General features: G+C 34.5%; 1 protein-coding gene across 5 annotated transcripts in view; it reads right to left on the minus strand.

The window, feature by feature from the left end:
- The window catches only part of mamo (maternal gene required for meiosis), a 363,978-nt gene that overhangs the window by 95,722 nt on the left and 244,064 nt on the right, over nucleotides 1–24,192 (minus strand). For all 5 annotated transcript variants that reach the window (XM_070110061.1, XM_070110062.1, XM_070110063.1 and 2 more), the window contains one exon: nucleotides 15,837–15,997. In XM_070110061.1, coding sequence (XP_069966162.1) covers nucleotides 15,837–15,977 — 141 coding nt within the window. In that variant the 5' untranslated portion in view covers nucleotides 15,978–15,997. The remainder of the gene's footprint in view (nucleotides 1–15,836; nucleotides 15,998–24,192) is intronic.

Raw genomic sequence — 24,192 nt, forward strand, 5'->3', positions numbered from 1 at the left:
TGCGAAGTCAAAGTAGTTATGTTCGTCCCTCCACCCACCGCTTTTGGCAATTTTTTTTTACTACACTTTGTCGGTTATAAAGCGTTCTCCGCTAATTTCCATATTTTGATTGTTAGCTGCTTCGAATACAAACATATATGCATACATACATATATATATATAGATACACGCATTCGTACATAAATCTTATACATTATAGGTAGAACCATTTGCACCAACAATTAACCAAGCCAACCAACATCAGTCAAACAATCACTTCGTTCTACGCAAAAAGTTGCTTTAATTTGTGCATTATTTCTTGTTTATAAATGGCCATGACTTGAGAGCTTGAGTTAGAGTAAGTGAACGAGAGAGGGCGGAAGTTCGGGAGGGGGGTTCGGTGTTCTGAAAACATTTTTTGCATATGAATCATCCTGAATTCGTTTGATGAACTGCTATTAAACAAATTTTCCGTGATTTGACAATGTTAAAGATTATTAACGTAAACATTTTATTTTGGAAATCCCGAAAATTTCGGTTCTAATATAGTGTACGTAACTTTAAAGAGACTTTTAAACTGAATATTTTATGAGAGCGTTTGACATGTCAATACATAAGTTTCGGGATCCCGAAAAGTTATTTTAAGAATCCCGAAATTTCGGGACTTGCACTAATGACAAAATTATTAAATTTCTAACTTTTTATAAAATTGTTCCAAAAAACTAAGGTACATATGCGCGATCCCGAAATTTTATTTTGAAGAATTGCGTAATTTCGGTAAATCGTTACATTATAAATTGTGTTTATTATAATTATCAGTATATATGTATGTAAATGTATGTATGTTTGCAAATGCGTATACATAAACATATGTATGTATATACACATGCATGAATGTATATGTATGGATAAGTATTCATCACTCAACTACTCCTTACAATTGATCGCTGTGATAGATTAGCCATAATCACATACAGAAAACATGACATTTTTATTGAGTTTTAATGCATATTGCTGCTATGCGATCGCCAATGCATATCGCTACCGCTGGCTATGCCATTGCTGCTGTCAGACGGCAGTAAGTGGATATGTTATTCGATATGAGTTTAGAAACGCATATCGGCACAGAGCGCTGAGCTTGTTGAAATGTGTGTACATATTTTTATTACAGCTAATGCCCCAAAAGCAGCATTCCGCGTGCTGTGTGTGTGGCGGCGCGCATTTTCTAGCTTTAAATACAATACATGCGTGAATCGTTTCTTGTCGTTGTTGCTGTTGTATTTAAACAAAAATCAAGAATGAAAAAATAATGCGAAAAATGCGCAAAAGTCACTTGTATGAATTTGTGCTACACCTCTATGCCATGGCACGCTGTCATTTGCCACAACGCTTGAAAGAGCCGAGCTATGTAAGTCGAGCCGAATAGAGCTAACTTGAGTTAGAGGCTAAGCAACGTGCTTATTGGCTGCTATGTAACGTGAAAACGTGACGTTTCGCTTTCAGTTATGTTGTTGGCGATATAATCGATTGCGCCTGCGCCTGCGTCTGCACATTGGCGAAATATTTTTGTATAATTTTCCAATTTGAATTAATGCTAAATTTTCTCCCGCTCACAATGCTAAGCGGTTACGAGGCATTTTTGTTGTTGCAATTTTATTTGTAATTTATTTGCAATGCAGTTTTCCCAGGCCCAGCGCACTGCCACTATAGCATTAAAAACAACAGCAATCGCTTGTTGCAACTTATTGCACACACACACACAAATGCAACACATATACATACTTATGTGTATATGAACGCACACATGTGCACACTTATTCCATACTAATTGCTAGTTTTCACTCTTAATGGCCATTGCTGTGTTTTTTCTAATGTAAAGTTGCTGCTGTTGTTGTTTTTGTTGTTAGTGGTGGCATTTTGCCACTGGCTTGTGGCTATTGTCTTGTCGTAAATTTATGGCAATGGGGAATGCAATCAATTGATTGTTAATTGATAATTACATGCAGCAAAAGGCGCAATTTTATACACCAAACACACACACATACATCACGGTTTTGCTCACACACACCCATATACGTACATATATTTATGGCTAACAGGCTGTCGCGCTGGCTTGCATGCGGCGTTTATACTTGTTTATACGTGTATACATATATATAAATATGTATATATTTCACTTATGTAAATTTTGAGGCGTCTGTGTGTGTGTGATATTTAATTGCTGGGTAGGCGTATAAGCGCTCATTAAATACTTGGCACAACTAGTTTTATTGCAGCTTATAAATGGTAAATGAGTTTAATGTGAGAGAATTCGAACGTGTAAATAATTTGCAATAAAATATGCACAGACGCATGCGAAATTATGAGGTGAAATAGATGAAAATTGCCTAATTAAATATAGGGAAAAATTGGTGTCTAAAATTAGCAAGAAACATTTTTTTTATATTTAATAGAATACGTGAGTACAGTAAAGAGACTAAATTTAATAAATAAAAAAATTATGAAGATATATTAAAAATAAAAAATATTTTTTTAGCAAAAAAAAAAGTTAAATAAAATAGCATAATATTGTTCACCATAAAAACCTTAGAATAAAAAAAAAATTAATAAAATAAAAAAAATTTATTAAAACAAAAAAATTAATAAATACCAGAAACAATTTTGTCCTCAACTGCACCGAAGCTAGAATACCCTTCACAGGTGCACTTTTATAGCATAAAAACGTATAGAAAAAATACCGTTATCTTGATTTTGATTTGAATTTTTCATAGTGGTATGATTTCAACAATTTTTTTAAAGATTTTAGCGCTGGCTTGGGATTAAAAAAATGCCAAATTACGTGAAAATAAAGCAGTTTTCCATACAAGAAATTGAATTTTATCTATCTGTTTGTATGGCAGGTATATCTTATAGTAGTCCGAACTCGGCGGCTCAGACAAATGAGCATACTATTTTGTATTCCCTCACAAGTTTTAAATTTTCCCAGCACTCTATTAGACACAAAAACACGCTGGTATGCATTATTATTTAGGAATGCGCCTAAATATAGGCAAACATTTTGCTTTAAGTGTTTAGAAAATCTTTAAGAAAACGTACAGATGATTACGGATGATTTAAAATAAGTAGCCATAATAACACAAAAAACTTCCATTTTCAAGGTTATTTCCTCAGAAGTTGAACTCAATATTATCACAATCGATGAAGAGAGTACCAACACTGTATGGAAAAGTATTATAGCAATATCAAATACTACTCAAATAATTTTTACTAACAGTTTCAGTAGAACGGATCGCACTTGTTCGGACATTAATTAGAACCCATTTCGTATATGTAGGTCTGACTTAAGAGAAAAGGGCTTATCGGTCTAACCCCTTTTGATTCAACACTAGCGATCCCATGTAGAAAATACAAATACAGATCCCATTATTTTTTTTTTTTTTGTATATTCCATATATCTATTTTCTACCGCCCAATTCGTCACAAGTTTTCCCAAGTGTTTTTTACTTTATCACTTTAAACCTAAATATTTTATTTTATTTTTATAACCCTCGTGTGTATTTTTGCTTCTCTACACGCTTAGCGTAAACATTTTTCATTCGCTCCCAACTCGTTCTCTTTTTTGTTGTTAACTTTGTTGACGTGTTACTGCTAGCGCATAAATTGACAGCCAAGTCAAGTCAGATGTCAAAATCTCAAATGTTGCCTGCTTGTCTTGTCTCGCTTGTGAGGTGAGTTGACTTTATTTGCCGCGATCGCCAACAAATTTTCCACTCTGATTTTAGTTTACGATACACGTCGCTGATAAACTTGGCAGTTTGTACAAAGTGAACCGAGTAATCTCGATTTGTAGATACATAGGCGATTTGACGTTTAGCTGTCAACATTTAGCCGTCGTTTGGGCGACAACAATGTTGCATGGCAAAAGGTTTAATTTGCTTTGGTTTGAAATGGCATTGCAAAACAGGCTGTAGGAAATTTGTATTTAATTTTCTAAGCACAGTAGTTCTAAAATTAATTTCGGTAAAATTACTAAGTATTGTAGTAAAATATTGTACCAAAAACTAACTTGAAGTTTGTTGTGTTCACTGACCCAAGTGTTCTATATTCAATAAAATTTAATGTTATTTATAGTAATGTAAAAGTAATTAATTAACAATATTTAACTTAAGTACAAAATTAATAATTGAAAAATTTTAATAAGTAATCGAAAATAATTACTAAGTAATCAAAAGTAATTATTAAGTAATTATAAGTGTAATCAAAAATTTTCTTTGCATATATTTAAATATCATTATAAAAAACATACAAAATGTATGCATTAGATTAAAAACGGAACCTTCAAGAAGTAATGCACAGTTAACTAATGGATTTTAAGTAATATTAAGTAGGTGAGTTGCATAAAATTTTATTTTTGGTCATTGAAGACAACATTTTTATTAGATTATTGAATTTGTATCAGCTTATAATTATTATTAAAGTATTGCGAATATTTTATTAAAGTATTACTATAAATATTGCAGTATTGAAAAATTGCCTTTATTAGAAATCAAGTAGCCTTAGTAGTTTTATTTCTTTAAAAATTAGGAGTAATTAATTGTAATTAGAATGTACTTAAGTGACAAAAGTATTTAAATCAGTACACATTCTTGAATAATCTAAATTTACTATTGTGCTAATATAGCAATTAATTATAACCAGTAACATATTAATATTTTTTAGAAAAATATCCAACATTAAAGTAATTATAAGTAATGCTGAGCTGGTTGTAAGCTTCTAAGCATAATTTGGCCACCTTATTGACGGCACAGCAAACGTGCCACATTTTAACAACTTCATGTTTACCAATACCAAAAAACTGAAGCTATCCATAAGTAATTGGTATGTAATTATAGAGTAATGCAGCTAGTCAATTCAAACAATTTCTGGTACATTGTAATTTTCGACGTTATGTTGCCCTATTAAGATGTTGCATATAGACGTGAAGCGTAATTTAGTGCCATTAATTGCATAGTAATTTGTAGCAACAACATACTTACATATTGATGCTGGCCAATGAAAGAATATTGGCATAGTATAGCCGGTAATGCTTCAATATTAGTTGGTAATTTGCTATATATATAAATACATATGGATATGGAGGTGTATGCGTGTGCAGTTGTGTATGCTGGCACGAATGCGTCAGCCTACAAAATGCAAGCTAATTGCAATTTTATGTTAACAAGTCACAAAATGTGCAGCGCGGCAATGCAATGAAAAATTTTATCTGTTATCTTTCATCGCTGACACTCATATTTCATATGGAAAATATGAAAAATTACAACAACAACAAAAGGCACATTTATTCATATTCAACCGTGCAACTGCGCGGTGGCCGCTGCTGTTGCTGTTGTCGTAGGAGTGGCACATGCGCCAGCACGCCATTGTGTGCTTTTATTAGCTTTATTATTGTAGTTTTTGTTGTTATTGTTGCTGCTGCCAAAGCACACTGACTGTCGACAGCGTGCTTAGAGTTTTGTTGTGTTTACCACGCCGCATGGCCAATTGATTATTGTTGAATGAATGTTGGCGCTTACAAAGCAGCAACTTGCCACCAAAACGGCAATGGCGGCGAGCGAACTTGTCTTCCTAGTATCACCGCTGTAGACTAACTTAGACGTAGTCGCAGGTGTACGGTGGGGGCTAGCAAGCGCCTTAGCAGAGGTTAAAGCGTCAAAGTGGCATTGTTGCGCCGCAACAGCGGTGGCACGAAAAAAAAAAAAATTTAAATTAAAAAAATATGTTGCAAGCAATGAAAGGCGTACTGCGTCGACCAATGCTGCACAAATTAAGTACAGCCGATGCCAAACGCCGATAGCTTGCTGCTTATGAGGCAGCAACATTGTTATTATTGCCATTATTTGTTTATTATTGCTGCATGTTTTTGTGGCAAGGCGCTGCGTATTGTTCTACTGTATAAGAGTATTGCAATTTTTTTTAGCAATTTTTTCCAATCCCACTCATTTGCCTACTTGCCACAGCTGCATTTCATAAATATTGCGGTGTACATTGTTCTCCCATGTCCGCTCATTGGAGGAAATGAATTAATTTTAAACGGCAATTTGACACAATTTCATTATGCAACAGCATGCTGCTTGCCACAATAGTACTGAAAGCCGATTTTCAGCATATTTCTGCGCACGCTTGGTTTTTTTTTTCTTTGTTTTTCGCTATGCTTATTTATGAATATACAGTGATTAATTGTGTTTTTCGCGGTGTGGCAGTGTGGCAACAAGTTGCGCAATATAACGGTGATGTGGCTATTGCGTAGCAACCAGCAATGTGTGTGTGTGGCAAAGCAGCATGATTAAGAAAAATGATGTTAAACAAAATACGTTTGGCGAGTGGCAGGTCAACAGCTGGTGGCAGGCATTTTTTTGGTGAATAAGTACAAATATGTGGAACTGAGAAGTGTTGTTTTTTCTCAACCAAATATTAATGCAAAATATTCTGTTACCAGCATTTTAGAAGCTGGTGATCTTCACCAGTGAAAGAGCTGACATTATATAATGCCAATTGCTTCTATGAGAAAATTTCCTTTGGAGCAGTGTATCCAGCTAAAAATTGTGACGAATCGGTTCTATCTTGAAGTGAGGGGTTTGAGGTTAATCTCCACTTGCTTTCCTTTCTAAGAAACTGTTCAATTGTCAGAACCATCGATATCGGACCACTATAGCATAAAGCTTGTCATAAAACCTGAACGATCAAAATTAAGTTCTTGTAAGAAAAACTTTTTTACTTGAAGAGATATCTTTACGTAATTCGGCATGAATTATTATCTAAGGTAGCGCCATAATATCTGAAGAAATTTTTCAGATCGGATCACTAAAGCATAAAGCTGTTATACAGACTGAACAAGTTCTTGCATGGAAACTTCTTTATTTGTGAAGGGTATTCTAATTATTATAATAATATTAACGTGTTGCTGGTTTTTTATAAATTTTTATTATCAAGCTTTCATCCATCTTTATCAAAACCCAAACCTACCCCATATTTTTAATACTGACCTGAAGTCAGTTAAACCCAACGCATCAAAAAGCATTTAACATCACAAATCGTCAAGCAAGTTGCCACACATTTCGATACCACCCACACGTGTGCCACAATTTTTTCTCATCAACATGTAAGCACTGTCGACAGCAAACAGAGCATAGGCTAAGCGCCTAATAGTGTGCTAGATGATGCTAGGGAAAAAATAACTTGCAAAATGAAAAACAAAAAAAAATTGATTCATCAAATGTGGCAAATATAAGTGAAAAGAAAAAATATGAATGCTTAGAACAGCTGTTGTTGTAGTTGTAATTGGCCCGCGCCGCTAGGCAACTAACAAGGCAAATCGCATCAAATTTCAACCGAGCATACGATAAATGCCTCAAATTGAGTTACACTTTGCAGTTGCTGGACCAGAAGGCACACACATCGGCGCGCGCCCTGCAACATAGAAGAGAAATTGCTATAAAAATAACTACAAACTACAGCACACACAAACGCATATTACTATGTAGTATATTGGTTGCAAGTGAAGCAGCGTGGCAAGTTCGGCGGCTGCCGTTGGAAAAATCTACACCAAAGTGAATTGACTCGAACGGGTGGATAGCTGCAGAAAAAAGTAAGAAAAATCTAAAAAGCCAATGATTTGAAGTGAAAAAGCCGCATATACGCAAAAACAAAAACAACAAAACGCACAGATAAAGTTAGAAAAATAGTAGTAGAGCATTTTTTTAGGGCTACCAACTAGTTAACGTGCCACAAGGCCGTGTGTGGTGAAGAATATGCTGGTAAACTGCTAACTTGCAACGGGCAGCTGGTATCAAAGTGGCATGTGGCAAGCGGCTTGTCACCAAAAGGCGCGCACAACAGCACTCATATGCACACACACACATACATATATGTATGAATCTTGACAACATAGACTACAGCAGTGTTGCACATATCTATGTTTATGTGGCATGTTGCCTCTTCATATGACTTTCTACCGTTGCTTTCAATTTATTGCTAATATTTTTCCATGTTGACCAAAATAGGGACAAGTCGCTGCTTGTTACAGTCTGGTATGGTGAAGGGTTAGCGCTAGCCCTGTGCGGTTGCCTGCTCGTCTTTATTTCGTTTTCTTTCACTTTAGCTAATGTTTGCATTTTTTCGCACACACCAACTGACCGTTAGCCGTCGGATGGGTGTCAATTGCCTGACAGCGTCAACACTTTGCCAATTTCCCACAGCGAATTATTTCTCAGCCTCTCTAGTGTACAGTTTTTGTGCCGTTTGTTCTGATATGCTGTTGCTGCCACTCACCATGCAACGCTGCGTCAAGCTGTATCATCAATTTCCATTAAAACGTTTGCTTACTTAACAGTCTGAGTTGATTACTGGCTGCAACTGAAAGTTATTTCGATTTTTTGTTTGTTGTTGTAATATTTTGTTTTTGTAGTTGTTGTATTTTTATTTGTGTTTCCTTTATTTTTTAGCGACTTGAGAAAGCATTGATGAGTTATTTGTGTTTACACGTGTAAAGTAGACATGTTGTGTTGACGCACACATACGTACATACTTTCATAGAAATACACCCACATGAATATAGACATGTGCTGTGTACATGTCTCCCACTAGAAAGTCATATTTGCGGAAGCTCTTTGCAACTTCATTGACTTGCTGCTTGTGTTTAATCTTTGCTCTCGTTGATCGTACTTCTTCTTACTGTTTTTTCTTGCTCAGTGTGATTTTGAAATTTTTTTAAAGTTGTTTTTGTTAACCTTTTTGAATTTTTTTTTTTACTTTTTTAACACCTAGATCTTTTTTTCATCAATATTATGCTCTATAAAGTGTTGTTTAGCTACATGTTAATGTTGTTGTTGCGTTTTTTTGATATTTTTTTTAGTGTTTTTTTGATGTTGGCATGTTGTGGCATGTTGCAATCAATACTCTTGTCTGTTTGCTTTAATCAATTTAGACGTTTAGGTGTCATTCAATATTATTTTTCCTTTTACTGCCACTAGAGAAATGTTACTCATACGCCTTAGTGACTCTTGCTGTTAGTGTTGACATACTCAATTTTCTGTAATTTTATTTTAGAATTTATATTTTGTGGCACTTTAATACAATTTCTTAATGACTTTATCGAAGCACAAAAACAAAGAAACTGCGACCTTCTTTCCAAGATTTTGCCATTATGGACCTCTGTAGCTCTCTAAAACACTAAATCAGGGACTGAACCCAAATTTATATCTTGTCCAGGACTGTCTAATTTCTAAAACTGTTCGAAAAAATCAATCACGGTGGGGTCTTCTGGGATGACTTTATTAAGCAGACCTTAGATAAAAAGCTGGCAGAAGTAGGGTCTTTAGAAAATAATCCCAATCGAAAGTCCACACCAAGTAGTTGATTTCGATATAGTTCGGATTATCTTAAATTTCGGGTCACGGTTTTTGTAACGACAGGCAAAAAGTTTCAGCAGAAATTGATGTTAAACAGTTGTCCTTTTTCTGTAAAGTGTCAAACTTTCAATACAGACTAACGTTATCAAAAATATTTAGCAGTTAGCCAAGTTGTGAGTTAAAATTGGGACTATATACATAAGCTAATATCCTGAAGGGCCAAGTGTCAGTTTTAATCGAGACCTTTAACACATGGATCTATGCAAAAATCTCAGACAAAAGTCGGAAAACGGTTTCATTGACATCGATAATATCTTTATTTTTCCGTTTCTTTTGAAATTATCTCATTCTATATTTAATGTTTTAATGCCCATAATCTAAACACTTTAATATCATAAATAGGTGTTGCCTACAATTAGGCGCATTGTACATGAATTCCAGCAAAGTCGCACACCAAACAAAAAAGCATTTATTACTCAATTTCAGAAGAAATTTAATTACATAGAAAAAAGAATAATAAAAAAAGTGATAAAAATATATGTTAAAAAGATTAAAATAAGTTGATTGGAACAATTGTTTTAGTTGGATGTTTTTTTTTCTAAGGCATTTCTGAAAAAAGTACATATATAATCGTATTGCTTTTATTATCTTCCTACCTGCCTTCAACTGTGCCTCTATTTTTGAAAAAAAGTTCCAATTCTTAGGCATTGACGTCAAACAAGCGCCACAAACCCACACAACACTTCCATGCCTTCTTATGGCATTTCCATATTTCTTGTGCGCTTTCCGCAAAGCAAACGATGAAGAACGTATTATTCCCAGCGACACAAGCCTGAGAGGCGCTCAGCAAGCGCGTTAAATACTCTAAAACTGTCTAACCGGCTGTCAAAACCCACATGCGGCACCAATGATTTGCATATCATCAGCTGGCATCATTTCAATGGATTTTCAAATTTTTTCTCTGCACTTCTATTTTGCAGAGACTTATGTAAGCATGTGTGCGAGTGTGTGTGTCATACAAAAAATGCCGCTAATGTTGGCACTCAACAATTTATGACAGCGTTTAAAATTCTATTAGTGCTGCTATATACATATGTATATATATGGCTGCGGGCTGCATACATATTTAGCTAGAACAACAACAGCAATATGCAAGTCAATTACCACGCAACAGAATAAGAAGAAGGAAGGCAAACGCGCAGCTAAACGCATAATAATTGATCAATTTACCAGTTTGCAATGTCAACAGTGGCAGCAGCAGTGGCGGCAGCAAGAGAAATATATATGAAAATAAATAATAACAAAAACAAGAAAAATTGTTAACTTCGACTGCACCGACGCTAGAATATCCTTCAGAGATGGATATTTTTTAACATTATGATTATAACAAGATCTGATCGGTCTGTTTATATGACAGCTATATGCTATAGTGATCCAATCTGAACTATTTGTCCCAAGATTGTATCGCTGTTTTAAATACCAATGCATGCCAAATTTCGTAAAGATATTTTGTGAAATGCAAGAATTTTCCATACAAGGACGTGAGCTTGATCGATCAGTATGGCACGCATATCATATAGTAGTCCTATATCGGTGGTTCCAACAAATCAGCACAAAAGGACATGGACAAAACTTCATATCGATATCGCAAAAACTGAGAGACTAGTTCGCGTATATGCTGAGGTCTATTCAAAAATTTCTTTTTGGCTGTTCCTAACTTCATGGCGCACTTAATATACCCTGTTCAGGGTATAACAACAAGCACAACCAACGAACAGACAGTGTGAGCTTCTAATAACAACAATAACAATAAATAATTTCATCATTTCAACGCATTGCAGCAGCCTAATGACATTGAGCCACCGCCACTGACGCCACAGCCATAGTGTCAACAACAACAACAGCAGTAGTAAACTGCAAAGCATGCGCCAACATTTCGCCGCTTAATTTAATTGGCGGAATTCGCCATTGACAAGCGACGTTCGCATGATTTATGCATTCGTGCACTCGCATTTACGCGCATATAACTGTTGTTGTTGGCATTTTTGCTGTTTCCTTTTGCTGCAGTTATATAGCTAATATACGCGTCTTGTTGACCTTGTCAACATGTTGCCGCAACATGCGAAATGATTTGCGCTCGACTTGGTGTGCCACACACACGCACACGCGCTGATGACTTACTGTTGCAATTTAATGCCCTTGTTTGCTACTGCGCCCGCCGCTGTTGTTGTTATTATGGTTTTTGTTGTTGTTGGTGCGTACACGTTAAGTTGACAATTGACTGACAAATATGAAAATTACTCCGCTCAAAATAGCTAACTGGGCACTTAGGCGAGTTGACGTGTCAATAAATGCTGCGGAGGGGGGCATTGTGGCATGGCGCTCCTAAACATGGCAAAGCAATGGAAATTATAAAGGGTGAACGCATGCACGATGCGCTTTATTTTCATGTGGTAGATGTGTATGTTTGTGTAGAAATCTATAAAAGTATGCACTTGAAGTGTTTTAGAATTGCCGGTTAATTGAAAAGAATAAATGCTAAGTGATTTTGATATGAAAATGATTGCATAATCGGTGTGATTTTGCAAGTAAAATAGTAATGGCACGAAGTAATTTAGAATACAGGGAATATAAATAAAGTTAATGAAAGTAGAACTGGAAAAATTCAAAACTCGTAAAAAAATATATCTCATATATGTGCAGAGAGTGCCATCTGAAGTATTCACACAAATATTTCGAAATAGAAACACGAATTTTTTATTACTCTTATACTAGCATTAACGCGCTCATAGATGCTGGCAATAATTTTTAGGTTGAAAAACGGTGTTTTCTACAGGGACTCCATATTGTGCCTTTTGAAGTACTCAAAATAGGTGTAGCCACCATTTCTACCCAAGAAATATTATATTTTAATATAAATGTATATATCAAGGTAACGGAATTTGCTTGATATCATAGTCATATCGCGTTTTTTAAACGAAAATTTTTTGTTCGATGTGGCAACTCTACACAAAAAGATTTCGAAATCAAAAAAAAATCTTTATTACCGATATACGCACATTTTTATAACCCTAACTAGCATTCAAACGTTGAAATAGGTGGCAACTCTATTTAAAAAATGTGTTTAGGTCGAAAAACGTTACTTTATAACACATAAGTCGACATATTTCAGAACAACATATATAAAATAAATATGTTTGCAATCGTTGCGCCATATCCAGTAGTATTTTTATTTAGAAAGATATTTTTTGACGAAGAGCGAAAAGAATTTGACGCTTAATAGGAAACTATGTAGTGGCAACTCCAATCATAACATTTCTAGTATAAATAATTTATATTTTATACCTGCATATGCCATATACTGTGCACATTTAAATTATTTCTGAAATTTTGTTATGTATAATAATAATATAGGTGGCAACCATATTAATACAACAATACTTCCATAGAACAACTGGATTGGCAGCAAAATATTTAAAATAATATGATGTAATCTATACTTATTAAGAAAAATTTATTTATAATTTTTGTTGGAGTTAAGCTGGCAACTCTGTGTTAAAATATTACTGTGATTGGGGTTTTTACACTTTATTCAAAATACTACTTAATTTTGTGTATAACCTTATATACATACTTTATTAACCATTTATTTTCTAGATACATGGCAACTCTATTATAATATTGTTTGAATACTAATTAAATAACTCTCGGCGCTAAAAACACTGGTCTGCAATGAAATCCTCCTTTAAAAAATTTGGTCATAAATATGACGATTCAAATGTCCTGAATCGATCCCCGTTGGCCGATTTTCTCCATCACGTCTAGATTTTTTTATATGAATTTTTTTTTTATATTTCAAAAATTTGGGTTTTTTTCCACTTTTTTGTGTGTCTACGTTACAAGCCGTGTATATGTGGCGACACCCACATTAAACATATCTTTAAATTTATTTAATTCATGCATTCACAGGTTAATATTAAGTTCATTTATATTAGTACAACTAAGGGTTAAGTTATCCTACATTCTACTTTACATTGTTATCCTAAGAGTTACACTACTGCTATCTCTCTTACATACAATAATTAAGCTATCATAATAATGTATTACATATTGAGAGCATCATCACCTGATGCTGATCACCGTTACCTATACCTCTATATCAATTATTTTGGTAAGTTTTGCATGAAGTTTATGTTCCCTATATTGGTTTTAAGTATTTTATGTGTAGTTAGTGTATGTTGCATAAGCAGAGTAAATAAATATAAAATAATCCTTTGAAAATTGTTTTAAAATAAATGTTATGTAATTTTAGGTTATAAAATGCCACGAAGTTGTAAGAATTCAACAGACTGTTTTTGCTACGTTTGTGGGGAATTTGTATTAAAAACACATCGAAATGTCATGACAGATCTTGTTAAAACAGCATATAACCTATATTTTGGATTTTCTATCGATGAGCGAGATAAAAGTTGGCTACCAAAAGTATGCTGCAATAGCTGCTCAAGAACGTTGAGAGGTTGGCTTGAAGGAAGTCACAAATCCATGCCGTTTACAATGCCAATGATTTGGAGTGAACCTCAGAATCATGAAAATGATTGTTATTTCTGCATGACATCAACACGAGGGTTCTCGAAAAAAAATAAAAATAAGATTGTATACCCAAACATCCCATCTGCAAAGAGACCAATTCCTCGCGACAAGGTGGAAAATAAACAAATCTCTGGTCTTCAATCTGAATCGAGTTTTCTCTCTGCTGTCACATCTTCTCCTTCATACACCTTATCTGGAAATTCCAGTCCATCTAAGGAACCCCATTTCCTTAAACAAGGTGACTTAAATGACCTTGTTAGAGACTTGGGACTTTCAAAATCTAAGGCGCAATTACTTGGATCAAGATTAAAACAGTGGAACCTGTTGCACAAAAGTACCAGAGTTTCATATTTTCGTACGAGGCAAGAAGACTTTACAAGTTACTTCTCCAAAGAAGATGATTTGATATATTGTAATGATGCTGCAGGACTTCTTGAAGAACTGAGTTTTCCAGGAGATTCAAGTGAATGGAGACTTTTTATTGATGCTTCGAAAATAAGCTTAAAAGCCGTTCTACTCCATAATGGTAACAAATACCCATCTGTACCCGTTGCACATTCTACAAACATGAAGGAAAATTATGCAAACCTAGAGGTATTACTTGAAAAAATTCAATATTCTCAATACCTATGGAATATTTGTGCTGATTTAAAAGTCGTCGCCATACTTACTGGATTACAAGGAGGATACACAAAGTTTTGCTGTTTTCTTTGTGAATGGGACAGTCGCGCAAGAGAAAAACATTACAAACAAAAATCTTGGCCTCTGAGAAAAAGTTTAACTCCTGGGCTTAAAAATGTATCTCAGAAACCTTTAGTCCCAAGTGAGAAAATTTTTCTGCCACCACTTCACATAAAGTTGGGACTTATGAAAAACTTTGTGAAAGCGATGAATAAAGATGGTGCAGGTTTTCAATATTTAAAAACCAAATTTCCTCGAATCAGTGACGCAAAATTGAAGGAAGGGATTTTGGAGGTCCGCAGATACGTGAGCTAATGAAAGATGAAGCTTTTGAATCGAAGTTGAGCAAAACAGAAAAAAGAGCTTGGGTGGCGTTTGTGAAAGTGTGTCATAATTTTCTTGGGAATACCAAAGTTGACAACTACCGACAAATCATTCGGGAGCTTCTTTCTGCTTATAAATCTTTAGGATGCAATATGTCACTCAAGATTCATTTTTTGGACTCACATTTGGATTTCTTTCCTGAAAATCTTGGAGCCGTATCAGATGAGCATGGTGAAAGGTTTCATCAAGATATAATGCAGATTGAAAAACGCTACAATGGGAAATGGTCAGCAGCAATGCTTGCTGATTTCTGTTGGTCACTTCGCCGAGAAACTCCAATGGAAACAATGAAAAGGAAAAAAACTACAAAATAACATCATCTTATCATCATAAAATCATACTTTAAGATTTTTCACTGTAAAACTTGGACCGTAATATTTTTTCATTTTCTTATAATAATAATTGATACCTTAATAATTCTGTTTTTTAACTAAATAAATAATTTATGGAAAATCTACGTGTGGTACTTATTTGTATGTCAAATTCCGTGTTTAGAGCACAAAATATAAAGAATTCATGCATGAAAACCAGAAGGAGAACAAAAAATTTTTTTTTTGCAGACCAGTGAAATTAGCTACGCCTTTCCTAACAATTAATTACTTGCTTTCCATAAAAATTTGCGAAAGGTTTTCCAATGAAATCTCATGTAAAGTGTTTCTAATTTTTTTTAAATTTATTTTGGTTTTAGCTAATATTTTATGAAATTTATTTTTCAAAAAATTTAAAGTCAAATAGACCACTAATGAAAAATGTTTATATATAATATATGTATACGTGCTAGTCATTCGTACTCACCTTATGGGCTTTGATGAGGGCGCCCTCTGAACAAGCTAATGTGACGTCCACCAGACTCTCGTCCTGTAGTAATTGACTAAACACCCCTAACAGGTTGGATTGATGATTGTTCCACCTCAAGCAGTAGTGCTCACTGCCCATGTCGGTGACAGCTTACGCTGCTGTAATTACAAAAACACAAACAAACAAATATATTATAAAATATATAAGAACAACAATAAGAAAAACATTAAAGTAAAAAACATTTATCAAGAATTTAATCGTAATGTAAATAAGATTACATGAATGAAGACAAAGGAATTTAGTTATGCAAATTGCTAAAAGAAACGCACACGCACATATGTACATTCGTATGTAGACAGTTGCAGCCTTAAACACCGAATGCAACAAGTGTGCAACAAGCCCTTCCTTTCAGCCACTTGTAATTTAGTAATTTCCGCGCTATGCGGAAGCTCTCTGCGCTCTCTGGCACTTGTGCGCATTGTTGTTGTAGTGCAGCCAGTAAATAAAATAAATGTTGTTGCTGTTGTTGCAGCTAGAATGCAATGCGTATTTTAATGTTGCAAGTCTGAATGAAAGTCATGTGGATCGAAACGACGGGTGAAAATTATTGGCGCGCATGCGTGTTTACAAAAGAGTATACATTATAGATATACATATACATATATGCATATATACATATATATGTTTCCATGTACATATAAATATTTATATGTAAACACATTTGTTTGCCGTTGCGCTTTTGTGTTGCAATTGCGCGTGAGCGTAGACTTGTCGACTGCGCATGCGTGTGTGCGTCTTCGCCAGGCGATCGTTGTAGCGAACGAGTGCATATTTGCACAAAACACGTGATTAATCATACTTATGGAGATGCGGATATGCATGGGAGGCTTAAGCGCTTCGAAACTTGCATCGACTTTAATGCGCATGCGTTTGCATCTATACACACATACACACAAGTACACAGGTATGTTGCATGAATGCGTGCACTGCGTGTTAATTAAACAAAATAGAAGGCAGGAAAATGTGTGCTGTTCACAATTGCGGTGTTGTTAAATTAATGGTCTGTGGTGAGGAAGTGCAAACGGTTTTTCTTTTTTCTTTTATTAACAATAATTTGCTGTTTATGCAACGGAATTTTTCTTAGTTAGAAATGCAAATAATGAGTTAAGAACTCTATTAGTATAAAAAATAAACTGTTTAACCGCTTTAAAAAGTGCAAAAATAATTAACTAAGCCATTTTATGTATTGAAGAAATTTTTTTCTGAACAACAGCGTTATTTAAAAAAAGTAAATAATCGCTTAAAAAAAATACCTCTTTTGTTACTAGTACCGATATTAAGTATTCGTACTTAACAGTGATTTAAGTTACTCAGTACAAATATATTATATATTTATATATATATATAGTAAGAGTACTCGATCGAGTGGATCTCACTTGTGAATTTCAAAAAATCAAAATTTTTGTTGCTTATATATCGAATGTTCTCCAAAAGTTGATTTGGCAAATAACTTCGGAGGTATGAGTGCATTTGTAAGAATTTTTAGTCAACTTGAACTTTTCACACCACCTTCTAGAATTTAGAGGTCCTCCTGGGATCGGATACGGCAACGATAGAATTTTTGAAAATGATTCTCCGACTCTTAAAATAGATTAAGTTATGTATATGATATTTATTTATGTATTAAATAAAATGTAGTTACCAACTATCGATAAATTACAAAAATAGTCACATATAACTTACAACTGAATATCATAGATCGTTTACAAAAGCCATTTTCAATTGACTCGGTAACCATGTAGGTACTATATATCGATCAGGAACCTCTAAAGACCAACATCAGTCTTTTTGATTATTCAACTAGCATTTCGAAGTATTCGGTATCAAATGGTTGGAAGAGTATAGTTTCAAACCATATGAATTGAGCCAATTATTTTTCATTTTTTATAGAAAAAACTATTAATTCGGTTTGGAAACTTTGGCTTGGTAACTTGGTTGGGAAAAATCGACTTTTACTATATATTAAGAAAACACTGTAAAAATTTTTGAACGAAAATCGAAATATTGACAAAGTTATAGCAGCTATGCGTGAGCTTCTCGTAGTATTTCGAAAGCGGAGCAGCTTATTTTTCTAAAATTGCCAGAATGAGTCGCAGATCAGCAAAAGTTGCTGATAATGAGGAATATGAAGTAATCGAAGTATCATTATACGCACCAGTGATGGACGATTGGTTTGTAGTATGATTTATTTATCATAATAAATATATAATTCAATGAAACATATTGTTACAAATGTTGAAACTTTAAACGCGTTTTTCTCGGAACAACGTTCTTACGGTCGGCCCAGATGATAAAAAATTGTCTATCCAACCGATTGAGCTGAAATCTAAATATGTTATTCTATTCATCAATAGAAATCTCTGGCAGAAACTAGGATATTTTTTTAAGCTAACTTTCCATTTTGCAGCACGATTTCTACTTTAAAAAATGTCACTTATTTTACGAAGTCAACACTTTTTTTATTTTTCAACGAAATTATTTAAACCATTTATCCAACCAGAATGACAAGCTCACAGAACAATAATCTTCTTGATTTCTCTATTTCAGTTGTCCTCAAGCTTCAAGCGACCAAATCACCGTGGCCAGCCACCTCCTTTTTTTTGAGACGCTCACTTTAGTGCTCCGAAACAAAAAAAAATAATACTTTTTTTGTACACACTTTGTTTATAATATATAACAAAATAAAAATGATTGAATTTTATTTATTCCAAATAAATTATTTTCACAAAAGCAAAAAAAAAAGTTACCAGACCTTATAGAATATGACAAAAATTAGCAGAAATCGTTTACAATTTTAAAGTATTCAATACTCTTTCGATATGGATACTGAATATCATTTTATAGTTGACCTGAACTTACAATAAAGGTTAACAGTTCATGACACCATAAATAGCAAGTCAATTGAAGTATTCAGTACCTATTAGTAAGGAATCAAGTATTGACTCGCAGTATTGATTCAAAGTATTCATTACGCAATCATTAGTACTAAAATATTCTTACTTTCATTATTAAATAATCATTATAAATTTGAACAATTTAGAAGTTCCTAGAATAGAAGAGAATAAAATTAAAAGCATTCAGCATAGATTAGAAACTCGATTTTATGCACACATTCCAAGTAATCGATAATTGCACATGTATATTAGGGATATACCGATATTATCTATCGATTCTTGTTATTATAGTCAGTACTACTGACTTAAACAATTTTTAGCCATTATTTCATTTTCGAATCGAATTATCAATTATTTCAGAAATACATATTGCAATGTGTGGATTTGTTTGATATCGTTATCGAAATCAAATAACAATTTTGTTCTGGGATTAGGAGAACTTTACAAATATAAATATAAAAATTACTTATATTAGACTTTCCTGCAAATGTCAAAAATATTTTTTAATAAAACATAACCTTACATATTACACAAAGCGCTAGACGAAACCTCGAACTAACAAAAAAAAAAACTTATAGAACAAATAAATATGTATACCTACTATATATAATATATGGTACGTAGGTATATAATAACTTATCTAAGCACTCACGATCGCAAGGCGACTGCGACTGGCAAGCGTGAAATTGGTTTGCATTTGTTAAACAAAAAGGGTTGGAAATCAAATGAAACGAAAGCAAATAAATTAAAAACAAAGTAAGAAAAAACACGCATTTAATTACTTCGCCCACAAATTAAAGAGCAATTCATCACTTATGCAATGCTTGGCCAAATACACGCGCAAAACAACACGCACACTGCTGCATTTGATTGAGCTGATATCCGCGAATGCGCACGCATGCGCTTTGATCGACCAAACGATCGACGCGTACAACGTGTCGACTTGGTAATTAAACATGTTCGTTGCATGTGGTAACTAATGCTACAACAACAACAATTACAAGAAAATCAAATTGCGAGGGTTTCTAATAAAGGCTGATAAGCTTATAATACAATAACAACTGAGTAAAAAATTACAACGATTCTAGTCTTACACAGTTCTTCAGGTGGCTTAGTTAAAGTTTTCTTTTTATTTTATATCAGTAATTGCTGCTTAATTCATTATAATAATGCGTGTCGATACACTGTTTAATTATGTATAATTATAAATATATAGGGTGTTCTTTAAGAAACATAGGTTATCTTAGAGTGATAGTTGTCACACCAGTTGTCAAACCAGTGGTCAAATAACCTTCAGCCACGTGACACAGTGTCAACTTAAGGGGCATATAAATCAGAAAATTGCTATAATTTTCTCACGCGGTTTTCTTGACCGATTTATATAGAAGCTAGAAATGGAACTGCCATAGGTCATATGATTTGACTCAGTTGGCTTACTTTTTGTGCAGATAAATTCAGCTGATAAAGCAGCTCCTACTGTAAACCGATATGCGTCGCGCTGAGTTCAGGCCAAGATCATGTCGGAAAGTGGGACCGACACGATTTTCCTCATAGGTGTCTTCTTTACTCATCCATCACGAAATGTTTAAGTCTGTTAGTTACTTGTGCAGGAAATACTATAAATGGACTGCTTCCATTATCGATACTGAAACAGCTTAGCTATAACTAGTCTCGGTCTCGAATGCTCTATTGATTTAAAAGTTGCCCATATTAGTGGAAGCTTCATTTTTCTTCGATAGTTTTAATGGAGTATTTCTCGAGCCTCCATCAACAGAGTTTTTGGCAGCCTTTCAGCTCTATAGTTTATTAAAAGTCCATGTTAATTAGAGGTTCAAGAATTAAAGAGAGAATTCCGAAGCTTGTAAGATTTTAGGTTGTCTAATAAATAAAACTAAACTTAGAGCTCTTGACAATATATTGATTTCCTTAAATATAGGTCCAATCTAAACTGTGCCAAGCCGATGACGGAAATAATCTTGTGAACCGAAGAATCTACGAATGAGTTAAAAAAAAAATGTATCTACTACTTACTCTATATTCATGGGAGGGAGATGAATTCCATAGTTTCTTGACAACTCACACACAAATTTACACCACGTACATGGAAAGGCAAATTGTAAAAGTTTGAAAAGACATTCCAAGGCTTTTGAGATCTCCTACCGGCCATGCCATGCCGCGCGCTCACCTCACGTACTGCGCCGCACTGTGTCTTGAGCACATTCTTTGCATACAAAAGCGCTGCTGACATGCATTTCTGGTTGCAATTTGCGCGCACATTTACATGCAAAAGCAACTCAGAGGCCACCACCAGCTTGCCACCAGCGCGCTTGCTAGCGCTCAATACACTTGTGGCACAAATGCGTGGATGCGCGTTTAGCTCATTTTTTCATGTCTGCTTTCAACTTTTGACCTCGCACCTCTTTGACCGATTTTAATTTGCTGGTTGTACGTTTAATTGACGAGTTTTTTCTACTTTTTCGCTTGCTTGCGGCAAGCGCAATTGCCGGTTAATGCTATTACTGTCTGCTATGCCGCTTATAGGATGGAAAAATCATTGTTGCTGTTGTTATTATTGTGGCGAGGTTGTTGCATTAATTGCTTGATTATTAAAATTTGCGTAATAAAAAGGTGCGTTTTCGTTTTCCGCGCCATCAGCAGGGAAAATACAATTGTTGCCACAGCAATTGTTGTAGTTGTTGTTATTTCAACAATGACAATTGCAACCGCTAAAACCACTGCTAGGCCTACAGCTAGACAGCGGTAGTCCGTAATTCCATTTGCATTCAATTATTTGTGGCATGGCAAAGCGCGGCGCGGTGAGTGCACAAAAAGGCCTCCAAGCGCTGCCTGCCACGTTAAGCGCGCGCACTCACAGACAGACAGCGAAACTGCACCGCCAATCGCAATTGAGTAATTATTATTGCTGTTGACATACTTTGTTGGACATGCAACGCAAGATTGTCAACAGTAATTTGCATTCGTGCGGCGCGCGCTGTGACGTCGCCATGACGCTATGATGCAGCGCCCAAAACACCGCCAATCAAATGTGAACGCACTTTTTGTGCAACGCTGAGTGCGGCATTTAGTGGCGCTGCCACCAACAATTGGCGCGCATTAATCAAGCGCCTGTTGCCTGCTGCACTTGTTAGTGACGACCGCGCCGGCGCTGTCAGCAAGTGATCGCGCGGTGATTATAGTAATTTAGGCATTAATCTCTCACATTTAGTTGCATTCATTTTGCCCAATTTGCCAATTAACGCATTCACATGCGCTGCGGCATGCCGGGGGCGATAGCGGCCCGCCTCGCGTTAGATAGAGGCCTGAGAAAATTGCCTAGGTTGCACGCATAATTCACACATGCCACATATGGCCGGCATATTTTTTGTGGTGTACGCAACGTTGCGCTGGGAAATGTTTACAAATATGCTGTGTATTTACTTCAATCAAATTAATATGAATTAATAAAAAACTTGTTAAAAAATATTTGTAATGGGACACTGAGTACACTGCGCGACTGATGCAGGGTAACATAGTGGCTTAACTGAAATAAAATTTCTAGTATTTTCAGCTGAAAACATTTAGAAAAGAAATCGGAACCATATTTTGATTGATTATAATATATACCAACTACTGGGACTTTTAATTCTTACAGAAATTTCAATATTGAACAAACAACTAGTATTTGGCAAAAAACTAACCTTACTCTTTGGAAGTCAAACAGAATAATATTTAATAGCAGATACTATCAATGATCTCTATAGATCTATTCAGATCCTACGACAACCCGTTCTACGTTACCGGAGTTTACTTAATTTATATTCAGCCAAGGGATGGTTTTTCAACAATCTAACCGTGGTTGGGTTCTTGAATAACAAGATCTACCGTAAAAGTTTATTTTTCGTTGAAAGCCTGTATGCTACGAGAGACTTTAGTTAAGTATATGTAAGGTTCTCGAACTCTCCAAAACTCAACTTCAAAAATTAGCCTCACCTGAACAAAAAGCGTGTGGACGAACTTTCATTGGACCAAGCAAACGATATAATTGGATATCATAGGTCTTAATAAAGCCTTACTGTCTGAAAGAAAAAACTTCGAACCTTACTAAACTCTTGAGATTTAATTACAATTTGAAATCTTAGGTCTTAATATATCTTGACAGTTTTGAAGATAAAACTTCGAACCATACTAAACTAAATTTTTTGCGAGGTAGGACCTCAGAAAAAGAAGGAGAAAAAGAGATAATATAAAAAAAACGTGAAATCAGTTCAGCGTATCTCAAAATATTCCCGAAGTAGTCGTAATCATTCACTCAGAGAGAAATAAATCGATGATTATTTAATCAAGCAGTCCTTGGACAGTTCACTACCTTAAGAGACAAGTAAAAAGATCAAGGAGTTTTATATTAAACTACTTTCAAATCTTCTACTAGTTAAAAAATTGATTTATTGATTTTTATACTATATTTCTCAAAGTGTCTACAACCCAAATGGGGACTTAAAATAGTATAACAAATTAAGATGTGAAAGAAGTATTGAGATGTACTACGAGAATTATATTTAAAGTAATGCGGTCATAATTTTCTCTTCAGTATTTCCAGTACCTTGTTACTAAAAATTTCAGCTATTGGAAACTTTTCGTTAAATAAATTGCATTCTGTTGTCGCTCAGTGTAATACACATTACCATACCATATAATTTTCATAATTTTTCTATCAAAATCCAATGTGAAGACAGGTGAAAAATTAAGCTCAGTCAGTGGTCCATAATTACCGGTGAAATATGAGTTCCATGTAAATCAATTATTCCATTTTTGTTGCGTGTAAGATACAGTTAATTGCCGGTTTAGGCGGAAATTTTACGTATGTATATTTGTAAGTGCCGGCAGCTATGATATTTTATTCAAAATAATAAAAAAATATATATAATATAATAAATTGAGTATATGTGCTTTAAGTCGGATTTGGTTAGTGTTTTGTGCGAAAATGTTTAGAAAATTTAAACCTGTCACTAAACTTGTCATAAACATGTCAAAAGAAAACGGCGAAATGCGATTAAGTGAAATGATTTCCGACAAATCGGAGTTGCTTGTAATTGAGATACAATTAAGTGATTGGGGAAAAAGGAATTGAAATGTACACAAAGTAAATGTGATGGAAATTTGGAACAAAATTGAGAGTGGGTATTAATTTCACACAGAAATCACAGGTAAAGTCGATAATTGGTTGTTGATTGGATTATTATATATCACGAGGGGATTTAAAATTATTTGAAGTAAAAAATTTAAACAGCTAATTCCCAGTTACAGGTGGGAAATACTAAGTATGAATGCCTTATCTGTTATGGTGATTACTTTACTGCATTTATAACAAACATATATATACATACATATAAATACATACA

Source organism: Bactrocera oleae, chromosome 5 (genome assembly GCF_042242935.1).
Source record: "Bactrocera oleae isolate idBacOlea1 chromosome 5, idBacOlea1, whole genome shotgun sequence".
Lineage (NCBI taxonomy): Eukaryota > Metazoa > Arthropoda > Insecta > Diptera > Tephritidae > Bactrocera > Bactrocera oleae.